Source organism: Pygoscelis adeliae, unplaced genomic scaffold (assembly GCF_000699105.1).
Source record: "Pygoscelis adeliae isolate BGI_AS28 unplaced genomic scaffold, ASM69910v1 Scaffold255, whole genome shotgun sequence".
In the NCBI taxonomy this organism is placed as follows: domain Eukaryota; kingdom Metazoa; phylum Chordata; class Aves; order Sphenisciformes; family Spheniscidae; genus Pygoscelis; species Pygoscelis adeliae.
The window spans coordinates 268665-281653 of NW_008824872.1; the positions used below are offsets into that span (position 1 = coordinate 268665).

Below are 12989 nucleotides of genomic sequence, written 5' to 3' on the forward strand. Positions count from 1 at the left end.
CCCCGTTCGCCTCCGAGGCGGGGAGGGGTGTCCAGGGACCCCGGTCAGATCCCCTCCGCCGGGGGTGTCCCCGCTCCCCTCCCCATCCCACAGCCTCCCAGGCTACCTGGCATCCAGAATCCCCGCTGTCCCTGCAGCCCCCAGGGAACCAGGCGCCCGGGTGCTCGGGAGGAGGTTTGCAGCGATCCCAGTTGGGGGTGGGGGGGGTCTCCGCCCCCCTGGCCCTGCCTCCCCGCCTTCCCGTCCGTCTGTCCGTCTGCCTGCCCCTCCGCCTCTCTCTCCATCGCAGCCATCCCTCTGCTTACGTAGCCCTGCATCTTCCTGTCTGCCCGAACATCCCTTGCTCGGTCTCTCCATCCCTCCCCGTTCTGTTCCCGTGTCTCATCCGTCTGCCCCTTACTCTCTCCCCCACTTCCTCTTCCATCTTTCCCTCCGTCATCTGATTGTCAGTCCGTCCCTGCTGACTCTGGCCTTGATTCTGGTGAGTGTTTGCTTGTTCGTGCCTCACTTTGTTATTCTGTCCTTACTCTCTGTTCGTTGTCCCTGTTCACTGGGGAGAGCTTGCCCCTATGCGATCCGTCCCTCTGTCCATCCCTCACCCCTACTCCCCCGAGGACTTACACCCTATCTGCTCTCCCTGTCCACCCTGTCAGCATGATGGTGTGGTGGGGATTTTTCTGGTGCTCCCCACCCTGTCACCCCAGAGCGGGAACTGGGAAATTGAGGCAAATGTGTCTCAACCAGAGAGATTTATGTGGATGGTTTTGGGGTGGAGGGCGGTCCCTTCCACCTGGCACTTGGCCAGAAGACAGCCACTTGAACTACACCCTCCCTCCAGTGCCTTTCTGGGATTTGCTCGGCAGTCATGGAATACCTGACCCTCATTTCTCTCTCCATCATGTTCCCCCTTATTATCAGGACTTTCAACGTGCCCTCGCAGGTGCTCTCTCTTGTGCAGCTACATTCACACAATTCTGTTTGTGATGGGGAGCTGCTCGTCTCTTCTAAAATGGACCCCTCCACCTGTCCATTCATCCATTTCAACAAAAATGTCTCTCTCTGTCCACCTATGCATCCATCTGTCCCAAAATGGACCTTGTCTGCCAATCTATCCATCCAGCCGTGGATGGATAGCCATGAATTGTTCATCCCAACACAGTCCCATCCATCCATCCATCCATCCATCCATCCATCCTTGCTTTCACACCTCCTTCATAGAATCATAGAATCATTAAGGTTGGAAGAGACCTCCAAGATCATCAAGTCCAACTGTCAACCCAACAACACCATGCCCACTAAACCATGTCCCTAAGCGCCTCATCTACCCATTTTTTAAATACTCCCAGGGATGGTGACTCAACCACTTCCCTGGGCAGCCTGTTCCAATGTTTAACCACTCTGTCAGTAAAGAAATTTTTCCTTACATCCAATCTAAACCTCCCCTGGCGCAACTTGAAGCCAACTTCCCTCCATCTCCCTTTGCTATCCCTCAGTTCTCTTCAAGGTTCTCCCACGGTGTGGCTGGGGTGCAGACCTCCTCAATGCACAGATACTCCTGGTGACGTCCCAGAGCTCATCAACAGGGATTTCTGAATCCCTGGGTTTGCTCTCGCTATACATGGGGGATTGGGGCTTCCAGCTATGTGTGTAGGACTGGGGAAATGGCAAGGAATCTTCACGAGATAGGGGCTGCCTAGTGGTTTCTGTGGATCTCTCCTCTTACAGGAGACCCTTCTTGCCTGCAGGTGTCCAGAAATGTTGCGTCAGAGCTTTGGACTTCTAGGAAAATCCAGACAGCTGAGGGACATTTGGGGGATGGGGGATGCTCCCAAAGGGAGACAAAGAAAGGAGCAGGATAGGCAGCTGTAGGAGGAAATACCTGGACTGGATCTTCCCAGAGTGAAACAAGGATGGGAATGGTCAAGAGCTCTACAGGGAACGGGTGGGGAACAGAGGTATGGGGAAAAAAGGAAGCTGGGGGCCGGGGGGCAGACACTGTTCTATGGCAGACTCACACTAGACCCTCAGTAACGTTGGTCACCGAGTCTTGATTTCCAGGGTGGGAACAGCCACATACTTGAAGTAGTCCCAACCACTTCCAGCATCCAGGGACGAATGGGCAAACCACCACAGGGGCATGGGATGAGCAGCCCATGGCCTGCCTGGTGATCAGCTTTCTGTCCCTCCCTTTCCCACCCAGGCCCAGCAGCTGCACGAGGCTACAGGGGGCTGGGAGAATCTGGAATACCTTCAGGATCAGTCTAAGGATCCAGGCGAGGTATTTGCCTGCTTCCTGGGCACCCTGTCCCCTGGCAGGGAGGTGGTCGTGACCTTGCGCTACATGCAAGAGCTGCCACGGGAGCCAGATGGAGCAGCCCATTTTGTGCTGCCACCCACACTGCATCCCTACACAAAACTCTATGGTGAGTGACCCCACAAGGAACCTGTCCTCCCAGTCACACACCCCACAGAAGGGCCACAGACTCCCCATGTACTTTATGAACAGACTCAATGCAACTTCCCTTTGCACCCACAGGGGGACCCACATTTTTCCCCCATGCAGCCCCTGGACAGATCCACGTATCCTTCCTTGTGCCCCATGAGGGGATCCACACCTCCCACACGTTTCCCATAAACAGACTCATGGACCCCTCCATATGCCTTATTGACAACCCCCAATTCTCTCCATATGTCCTACATATGAATGCCAAATCCTGCTCCCCCCATCCCTGCAGTGAGAGCCTTTGCCCTCCCCAGTGCCGTGTTACTCCTTGCAGCCTGGAATTGTCACACTAGCAAGCTGCCCTACAGCCTGCCACTCACCGCTAGCCTGCAGTCACCCCATGGAGTGGCCAATGTCCAGACCAACTTCTCCCTCACCCCTTTGATCTACACTGCCCAGGACCACAGCACTGCACAGGTATGCCCTCCTGAGTGCCAGGATCCCAGGGGGAGCTGGGGAGGGGTGTCATCACTGAGGAAAAGGGAATGTACTGGGAGCAGTGTCTGTGCTCTTGGCTGAATGTTGGGTCTGGTCCCCTCCTCCTGTGCATGACCAGGCACCCCTCCTCCAGGTCTCACTGGCTGGCAGCCCCCCAGTCAGCATGATTTGGAGCTGCTGGTGTATTTTGGAGACCCCACTGCAGTCAGCGCTGTGCTGGAGAAGGGAGATCCTGTGGCCCCTCCAGGTGCGTGCATCAGGGGAGGGAACATGGGGGTACCTCTAGGTTGCAGGAGGCATTGGGGCACAGGGAGACACTGGGGATTCTGGGGGGTGAGCTATTGTTGGACACTGGGATGGGAATGGGAGGCATTCAGATGGGATAGTTTGGGTCCTGGGGCTCCAGGGTGGGGTGCTGGGGACACTGTGGTGAGGTATCAGATATAGCAGGATGCATACGGGAAGTTCTGAGTTAGGGCTCACTGGGTAGCTGTATTGGAGGCACTGGGTTGGAATACGTGGGGCACTGGGCTGTGCAATTGGTGGACAGTACAGTAGGGTATTGAGTGTGGGGCATCACGGGCTCTGGGATGGTGGAAGCTGAAAGAACAATGAGAATCAGAATGAGGAGGAGGAGGGGGTCCCTATCTGGCCTTCATCCCACCCCACACATCCTCCAGGCTCCCTGCTTGCTGACCCCATTGTGGTGGTGACACTGGCACCCAGCATCCCTGAGGCAGTGCCTGGGCAACGCCAATCTGGAGAGTTCATCTTCCTCTTGGACACCACTTTCCTTGAGCACGCACAGGTACCCCCACAGAACGGGGACCAGGATGGGGTGGAAGAGCAGGTTGAAGGGGAGCGGGCCAGTGCAGGCGTTTAGGGAGGCACAGAGATGTGAGGAGGGACTGGTGGGGCCTGAAATGGTCCTCAAATATCTCAGGTGCTGAGGGGAGTTCAGGGCACTAGCTTGGGTCATCCAGGGGAGTCCAGAGGCTTTAGGAGGACCAGACTATCGGCAAAGGCATCTGTACCCCCCTACAAGTGCCTCCCAAGACCTGCTTGCTGTGTCTTTCCACAGGAGTCCCTGCTCTTCCTTCTCAAAAGCCTGCCCCTGGGCTGCTCCTTCAACATCTACTGCTATGGAGCAACGTCTGTGGGCATCTACCTGTGAGCAAACATGGGGCAGGCTGGGTGCTATGGGGCTGGAATAGGTGCTGGTGGGTAGGGCTGGATACTGTGGGGCATGGCTGGGTGCTGTGGGGCTGGAATAGGTGCTATGGGGCAGGGTTAGATGCTGGAGGGCAGGTGTACATGCTTTGAAATTGGCTGGTTGGTATGGAGCCAGGTTGGGTGCTGGAAGGCTCAACTGGGTACTGTAGGGCAAGGCTGGATTCTGGGGACGGGATCTTTGTGGCATTATGGGACAGCACCTCTTGGGGTTCTGCTGAGCAGAGTCTTGTAGGAACCATGAAGCCAGGTCTCTTCAAGAACTACTATGGGGCAGGGACATGCAGAGGATCCTAGGGCATAGCTGTGGGAAGTGTTATGGTCTTGGGGTCTTGGGGTCTTGGGGCGCGCTAGGGCCGGCAGAGAGCAATGTGCTCTCCAAACATGCTGTGTCCCCTGCACGCTAAGTGTTGAATATACTCAGGACAACCTGACTCAGGCCATGCGGCGCATCCCCTCCACCAGCTCCAGTTTGGGTGACACCGATCTGCTGGGAACCCTCCACTCAATCTACAATACCCCCCGCCCCCGCGGGCATACGTGCCAGGTCTGGGTGCAGGGGCATGGAGGGGCAGAGGGACAGGTGTCCCAGGAGGAGAGGGAGGACACCCAAGTGTGGGTGGAAGGAGCCACCCAAAGTACATGGCGGTCACAAGGGAACCAGAAGGATACTGTGGGGTGTGGGGAAATGGAGAAGGTTTCTGTCCCTGAGTGGATATCTCTCCCTGGGGCAGTCTCTCTACAGGGCATCTCTCTCCTGGGCCCCTCTCGCCATTTCAGGGGCTTGCTCTCCCCATTTTGGGGTCCCTGTGCAGGGCCCCACCACTCACGTCCCCTGTCTCCCAGCTCTTCATCTTCATGGCTGGGCTATCCCCTGACAAGGAAGCCATCGCAGCAGAGGTCTGCTGTCACCGCAACAGCCACTGGTAACAAGGACTCTCTGCCCCCAGTCCTCTAGTCACCCTTTGGTTGTCCAGTCATTTCCATCCCTGATGGGGGCCCCTGTTCACCAGTGCCTGTCCCAATCCTTGGGCCCCTCCAGTGTCCCAAAGACCCTTCCCACCCTGCACAGCTCTCCTGTGCCAAGCCCCTGTGTGGGACTCTTTGCTTACTACTCCCGCAACCAAGGCACCCTCCACAGAGTGAGCAGGGAGACTGAGGCACAGAGCTTGTACACCCTGATGTGCCCCCAAGCTCTGCCTCAGCCCCACTAGCCTGACCCCAGCTCTGCCCCAAGTCCCAGCTCTCCTCTGCCAGCTCCCTGCCTAACCCCAGCTCCAACCCCAGTCCCTCACTCCCTGCCCTTCCTCCTGCCCCCTTGGTCTGCATCCCAGCTTTGTTCCCCCAGGTTTAACTCCAGCCTATGTTCTCCAGCTCTATCCCAGCATCCTTGCACCCACCTCTGGCTCTCATTTCTGACACCTTTCCCTGATTCCCCCATAGGTGTTTCTCCTTCTGCTTCTCTGAGGACAGGGCTGCCCTGGCGACGGCCCTGGACAGGGAGTGAAGCTACCTACGTCTCCTCTGACAACAGTATGACAGTTGTGGTAGGAACCCAGGAGCTCTGGCAGGTCCCCCTCTATTCCACAGACACACTGACTTCCAAGTACCCCAGCACCTGGACTGCCCACACACTGTAGTCGAGACCCAACTGCCCCAAGAACACAGGCACTCAGGCTTCCCCTGACTCTACCCCATTGCTTCACCCCACTGAGAACCCAGGTGCCTGGGCTCTGCCCCGCTATAACCCACACACCTGACTGTGCCCAGGGAACCCAGCTGGCGCAGGCTACCCCATACATTCCACTGTCCCCCAGGGACCCCCGACACCGGGGGCCATGGGCTGAACCCTGGTGGAGCTGCGAACTGTGGTGTCCTGCCCTCTGTCCCCAGGTGTTGAAGTGCCTGAAGCAGACCCTCAAGCCAGCAGCTGAGGGAGTCTCTCTGAGCTGGACCCTGCCCCGTGGCCTGGAGGTTGAGGTGCTGGGAGGCACCCCTCAGTCCATCTTTCAGGGTCAACACAGCCTCCTCTACGCCCAGATCCATGGACAGGCACAGGTGAGAGCCGGGACTTACAGTCACCCCAGTTACCTCCCAATAGCCTCCCGGGAACCACCAGTAATCTTTCAGTAACTGCCCAATATCCCCCAGTAACCATCTTGTGGCCCCAGTAACCTCCACTAGCTTCCTATGTGTTCCCAGGATAGGATGGTGGCCAAAAGGGTCGTGATCTTGCAGTACAGCCTGGACAGCGAGGATGTCACTCAACGATTGAATTCCCACTGTGCCCACAGGGAGAAGGCCGGTGAGAGCCTGTCCTAAGGGAAGATGCATTTCTAACATGGACTCCAGCTGAGAGGGGGCCAGATAGCTTATGCATTCCCAACTTCCACACACAGTCCCAAACTGGCAGAGAATCCAAGTGTCCAAGCATGCCCTCCTTCCCTGCTTTGACCCCACAGGTATAGGACCCAGGAACCTGGGCATCACTTCCCTCCAGACAGATGAGGACCCAAGCATCCAGGTTTTCCCTCTGTCCATCCTCACCCCTGAAGGGAGACAACGCAGGTGTCCAGGCTCTCTCTCTGTCCACCTTTCCCCAGCAGGGAGACGAGCCAGGGGGTCAGGCCTCACCCCACTCTGTCCCCAGGCTGGCTGGGCATCGTCTGGCTGCCAGACGCTTGCTGAAGAGGTTGTCACTGGAGGCTGCAAGTGGGTCAGGGGATGAACCAAGGCATCACACAGTTGAGATCAGCCTCACTTCGGGGATCATCTGCCCCTTCAACAGCTATGTGCGGGTTTGCACATCACAGAGGGTCACCTGGTACCGAGGTAAGGAAAGACACTCGTGGGAAAGAGCTGGTAGGGCAGCTCCATGGGATGTTCTCATTCCACTGGAGCTGGAACCCCAGCCACAGGGCAACCCCAGTCTCACAGGGTAGGCCCCATCACCACCAGGTGCTTCTTTCCCATGTACTTAATTCAGCCCCTTTCCCTGTTTGCCCTCGAAGGGCCCCTGGCACTGTTGCCACTCCACCAGTCACTCATCCCCTGCCAAATCGTTGAGCTTCGTGGCTCCAGTAAAGTCTCTTCCTGCTATCCTACGAGCATCTGGGTCCCACCTGGCTGGCTGACAGCAGTGTGTCTGTCATGGCTTGCCCTCCGTCGACTCACCTGTGGCATTGCTGCCCTACCCCAGCGGGAGGCTTGCTCAAAAGGTATGGGATAATCTAATGTCTTATAGGAGGGTTATGCTGCCGTGTCTTGCCCATGGCGTGGAAACCAATGAATTTTGCCTTTAACCCTTCCCTTAGTTACCCTTAAACCTGCAAGTCCTTCAGCGAATATGAGACCCAGCTCAGAGACACCCAGGGAGGGGACAGGGACGGTGCTGGACCATAAATACACATTTGGATAAGATGTGTTGAGGGGGTATCAACAGAGGTCTTGGGACATGGCTGGGGAGGAGAAGAGGCAATGGTCAAAGTTGGGGGTGAGTTAGGGGTGTCCAGAAAGGGCTATGGAAGGGAGTGCTTTGGGGACATGCAGGAAGGGTCTTAGACTGCAGGTAGGTGCCTAAAGAAGAGCAGTCTGGGGCATTGCACAGGGGACTAGAGAGGGCTCATCTTCCTGTGATTCTCCCAACCCTCCTCTTCACATCTTCTCCCACAGCATGTAAACCACCACCACCATCTATTTCTTCCCTCAAGTATGTGGATCCCATGGAATTTGTTTTGTGCTCTCCAGTTTTTGGGCCTTGCTTCACCGAAGCCGTTGCTGAGTGCCAGGAGCTGATGGCACTACAGAATGTAGATGGCTCCTGGGCCTTCAGCTCAGGCTTGGCCTCCGTGCTGGAAATCAACGAGGCTGAAATCAAGGGAAAGATGCCTGGCGAGGTAAGGGGAGAACCTCTTATGGTGGCAGCGTGTCATCCTGGGGCAGTGGGAACCCCTTGGCTGGTGGCAACGCTGGCATCCCAAGGGCAGCCAGAGAGGAATGAAGGGATTAGAAACCAGAAGCCACAAAGGAAGGGGTGGGAAGCAGTGAGGGGGCAGGGGGGATGCTCAGCACTGCGAGACAGTCTGAGTCATTGTTCTCCTACAGGTCATGGAGCCAAGCATCTGGGCCACAGTGCTGGCTGTGACCTGGCTGCACAGAAATGACAAGTGTTACCAAGACCTTTGTGAGCTGCTGGAGGCCAAGGCTGTGACCTGGCTGTGCAGCCGAGCTGGTGAGTCTTGAGGGTCCTTTTCAAAATCCCCACAGCACAGCCTCCTCCCTTCTCTCTCCAGTGGGACCTGCCTCACCCCTTTGCAGGACCACAATTTCCTGGGGGCAGTTGAAGGAGTCCTGTGCCCCCTTTCTCCTTTCCATCTGTGGACTCTCCCTCCTGCCTGACTCTCCTAGTGCCCCTGTCTCTCAGTGGGCAGTGTCCCAGCTGGACACATGCCTGGAGGCAGCCAACACCCTCCTTGGAAGCAGTGTGAAGCCAAGTGTCTTCAGGCTCTGAGCTCCACACATGCCTTGTGCTACAGACCGGCAGCACCTGCAGAGTTAAAAAGGGCCAGAAAGTATAGCCTAAATTCACCTACCGTGCTGTGATACCATTGTTACTACCAGCTGGGCTCTTACATTACAGATGAATTCTCACTGCTTATGTCTGATACTAGTTGGGCCGAACCTGTCTCATGCTGAACTCCTCAAGAGAAAACCTCGAGTTCAGAGCCTCCAGTGTGTTTGGTTTGGGCGGAGGTGGGAATGGGAAGGAAGCATCACATTCCCCGGCGGTTGCCCTTCCTGAATTCGGCTTTGGCAAAATGGGCTACTGGCCTCCACCAAAGATGGCACTTAGGGACATGGTTTAGTGGTGGACTTGGTAGTGTTAGGTTAACGGTTGGACTCGATGATCTTAAGGGTCTTTTCCAACCTAAATGATTCTTTGATTCTATGGTTTCTGTCTTGGCAAGAGAGTGCTGTGCACACTAGAAAAGATGAGTGTTTAGAGGTGTCAACAGTAGGCACAATAGCAGTGGCTCGCAATGAAGGACTCCTGCTGCACCCCACTTGCTGACCTCTTCGCTTTACCCCAAAAGACCAGGCTGTGTCAGGAGCTCCCCTGTCTGCATTGTCATGTAAAACAATCGTTTTGCAAGTAAAACTCTCATCTACATCAGACCCAGCCCATCATAATGTCCAAGAGAACTCACGTGGCGCGAGATTGATTTTTAAACTATCAGCATGTTGGAGGTGGAACTGCAGGAGCTTTTGATTAGCAAACCAGTCACGCAATGTACTCTCTCCTGCCCCAGGGCCCTGAATTCATGGGTCTCACTCCATGTTGGCAAAGTCTCTGATTCATTTTCCAATAAACAGTGAATCTTCTGTAAGCCAAAAGGTGTGACATAGCCTTTATTTCAGTTGGGCCTATGATCCTTCCTTCCAAGGGCCATCTCTGAGTCACCAGGAGGGGCACGAAAGGACGCCACTTCCCAGAGGGCTGTGTATTGTCATACAGTAACTACGGTGCTGCCATTGCTCTTGGAAGAACTCAGACCTGTTCTAGGTTAGCAAGACAAGAGCTGAGGACTTGCCAGGCTTTTTCTAGGCTGCTTTTGGCTTGAACTTATTTCAGCTTGATCTTAGCGGTAGCAGCTGTAGCAACACTTTGCCCAGCAGATAGATGACTGATGTCTAACTTTTCCTAGCTGTAATAGAAAAGCTGCCAGGTGATTAATGTCCAACTTGGTTTTAGCTTTAACTTTTAAACTCCATTGGAGCATGTGCCTCTGAAAATAAATGCTGTTCTCCCTTCAAGCTTCAGCTCCGCTGTCTGGAGCAGACACAGCCAGACGTCTGTGTGCACTGGCAACCCCCTCCTGCCCGGGAGGTCAGCTGGGAGAGAGAGGAGTCGCTTTCCCCAGAGATGCAAATGGGATGGGGCTGAGAGGAATGTGCCCTCCCACACTCCCTGGGGTGTAGAAGGAGGAAAGAAGGGCATTGGGGACCTCACATTTTGGAGAGGTGAATCATGACTGTGAGGAAATACTGGTAGCTCAGCTTACTTCAGTCACCAACAAATGCATTGTGGATTCAGGAAGAGGTTTTGGCTTCTTCCCTCCAGGAGACTCCCACGGGTGATTCATCTGATCATACTTTGTTGGTCTCCGTAGCCTGGAGGGAATACCAGACTCTGCTTCTTTCTCCCCGTTGACCATTGGCAGAGGCTGAAAAGGCAACCTCAGCCACCCACAGCTGCCTAATTCTGAAGGAGTCAATCCCATTATAGTCTTCTACAGGATGTGAGCTGAATCCCCTTTCCAGAGCCTCACCTGGCTCTGCTGCATCAGTTTGGAAAAGCCTGTGCTTGTTGCCCCACCTCAGTTTCTCTTTTTCTCAGAGTAGGCTGAAATGCTTTGGAGGTCTGGGGAGGGACAGCCGTTGCCTGAGGTGTTGAAACAGTTTGCACCAGCTCAGCACTTTCCTCCTCCACAGGGGTACACTTACGCAGTGCTCACTCCCTGAAATCCCAAGGGAGACACCCTCCCGGACACTGATTACTTCCATAACACTAGGAAATGGCATTGAGGTGCTTCAGACCCAGAGCTTCACCTATGGAAGGAAGAGTGAAAGAGCTGAACGTTCTGTTGGCCTTCCTGTGAGATAAGGGGTTTCAGAGAGAATAGGGAGGGAAGTGACACGGGGCAGAACAGGTGACACCCAGACCTGAGTCTGCATTCCCAGGCACCATCACAGGAAAAGTCATCACTTTATGCCGAAGATTAGAGGAAAGTGCCATGTTTGCTGAGGCACATATGGGCTGTTCTGATTTAGCCAGTGGGTCTTTATGTAGTGAAAACGAGAGGCAAAGATGTGTGGTTTAGTTCCACCCTTTCCTGGATGTCTTTCTCCTGCTTACCCCTTCTGAAATTCTAGAGAGCATGGTTATGGGTGTTGAGTCACAGTTGTGCTGTTGTGGTGTTGAACCCAGCCCTGAGACACCCACACACCTCAGCTGAGATGCTGGAGGAGCTCGGGAAGAGCATAGGTCAAGGTGGCCAATACTTCTCACTTCATCTCCCGCTGGGCTGTTCCCTAAAACACTCCCTCTCTCTTTGTAGCCTGGGTTTTCATCTCACTCCTTCAGGTTTTTAACACCTAACTCTCATCCAGTTGCCCAGGAGATTTGGAAACTCTTCATTCACAGTGCTCAGTGGGGGAATCTGTCCTAATTCCACCTGTCATCAGCATTTCCAGACACAATTCATCCCAGCCTGGGAGGAAGGTGTACTAGAGTTTGAGTGCATCACCTTTTTGAGCAGCCTATCCATCCCAGGATTTCTCTGGACGACCTAGGTGCTTTCCTTCACCATCTCCATCTCCCTATGAAGGCTCGGAAGTCATGGGGAGGAAATCAGCAGGGACATCATTGTGCTTATCCACAATGTTGCAGAAACACCCGGATGCAGTCTGGCTCTGTTCCTCAAGCATGGACTTCCCCTGAGCACGCACTCAGGCTTGTAATGGGCATTTACCACAAGCATGCACTAGATTATGCTCCTTCCCCACTTCACCCTCTGTTCACTCAGCCTCTTACCAGCAACACTGAGCACAGAGCCCTAAAACCACAGCGGAAAGCTCAGAGGTGCTCAATACCTGCGGTGCCAATTCTACTGACAGGAGAAAGGGCATCTGATATGATATGACATCAGTTGTGTGTTTTCCTCGGTTATTGGGGAGGAAAGTGTAAAGCTGTATTAGCCAGTGAGGAAAGAAACTGTTGTGACTAGAGGAAGTATATGTGTAGAGATCTGTAACACCTTACACAGACTGTGCCATGTGGTTACGACAATCACAGCAATAGCGGGTGCATTTGTGTCAGCTATGTTTGTTTACATTTGCCAGTGTGTGACTACAATATAGCTGTGATATGATTAACTCTGACAATTGGCAGTGGGTACCTGTCAAAAACTTAGCCACACAGCCATGGTCACTGTCGGCAGTATAGTGGTATCGTTATGCAGGCACTTTCTGATGCCTTAGGACAAGCACTCTCGGATCCGTGAGAGCTACCAACCTCCTGAGGTCCACAAGACCTGCGTACGGCCCTTAGTGTCCACACTCAGGGCACGGAGGTTTCAAGATCATCCCACCCGACACATTGAGGTGGCCTGGAGAAGACCTTTGCCTCCTATTCTGCACTAGGAGGTTCTGGTTCGCTACGATCCCAGTAAGAAAAGCGCTCAGACCCTGTAAACTATCATGTAAAATGCTATTTATTAAAGGTAACTCTATAACAAAAGTGAGGATAATGTAGGTAACTTGATGTCCCTTCAGATGCTGGGAACGCCAAGCTGTAAACCATCAGCTGGGTCTCCGGCCAGGGTGCAGCACACGGCACGGAGCCCGCGCATGGAAGGGTCACTCGAGCTACTGCAGGGCTTTCTTAATGGAAAACAGCTGTATTCATCATTTCTACTGCCAAACGGAAAGGGCGTTCGCATGGTCACACGGGAACTTCTCGCTGCACTTTCAGACACAGGCAAGGACAGGCGAGTGTCTTAACCACCAGCCCTGAGCAAGCACTGCCTGCGGCTCCTCCGCTACAAGGAGCTGCTGAGGCTGTCCTGTGGCCGGGGCATTTGTGCCATCACAGAAACATGGTGGGGTGACTCTCATGATTGGAGTGCTGCAATGGATGGCTATAGACTCTTCAGAAGGGACAGGTCAGGAAGGAGAGGCGGTGGGGTGGCCCTGTATGTTAGGGAGTGTTGTGATTGTATAGAGCTCAATGATTGTGATGATGATACGGTTGAGTGTT

At 54.4% G+C, this 12989-nt stretch overlaps 1 protein-coding gene across 1 annotated transcript; it reads left to right on the forward strand.

Moving 5' to 3' along the window:
- Positions 1-1910: 1910 nt before the first annotated feature.
- On the forward strand, positions 1911-8681 carry VWA5A (von Willebrand factor A domain containing 5A). Its single transcript, XM_009324513.1, is given in 19 exon segments — positions 1911-1955; positions 2201-2423; positions 2778-2920; positions 3075-3098; positions 3101-3188; positions 3622-3749; positions 4023-4110; positions 4573-4718; positions 5018-5097; positions 5615-5674; positions 5676-5715; positions 6065-6229; positions 6374-6437; positions 6440-6476; positions 6822-7003; positions 7183-7389; positions 7844-8067; positions 8276-8402; positions 8602-8681. Coding segments are annotated over 19 exon segments (2151 nt in total).
- Positions 8682-12989: the final 4308 nt, after the last annotated feature.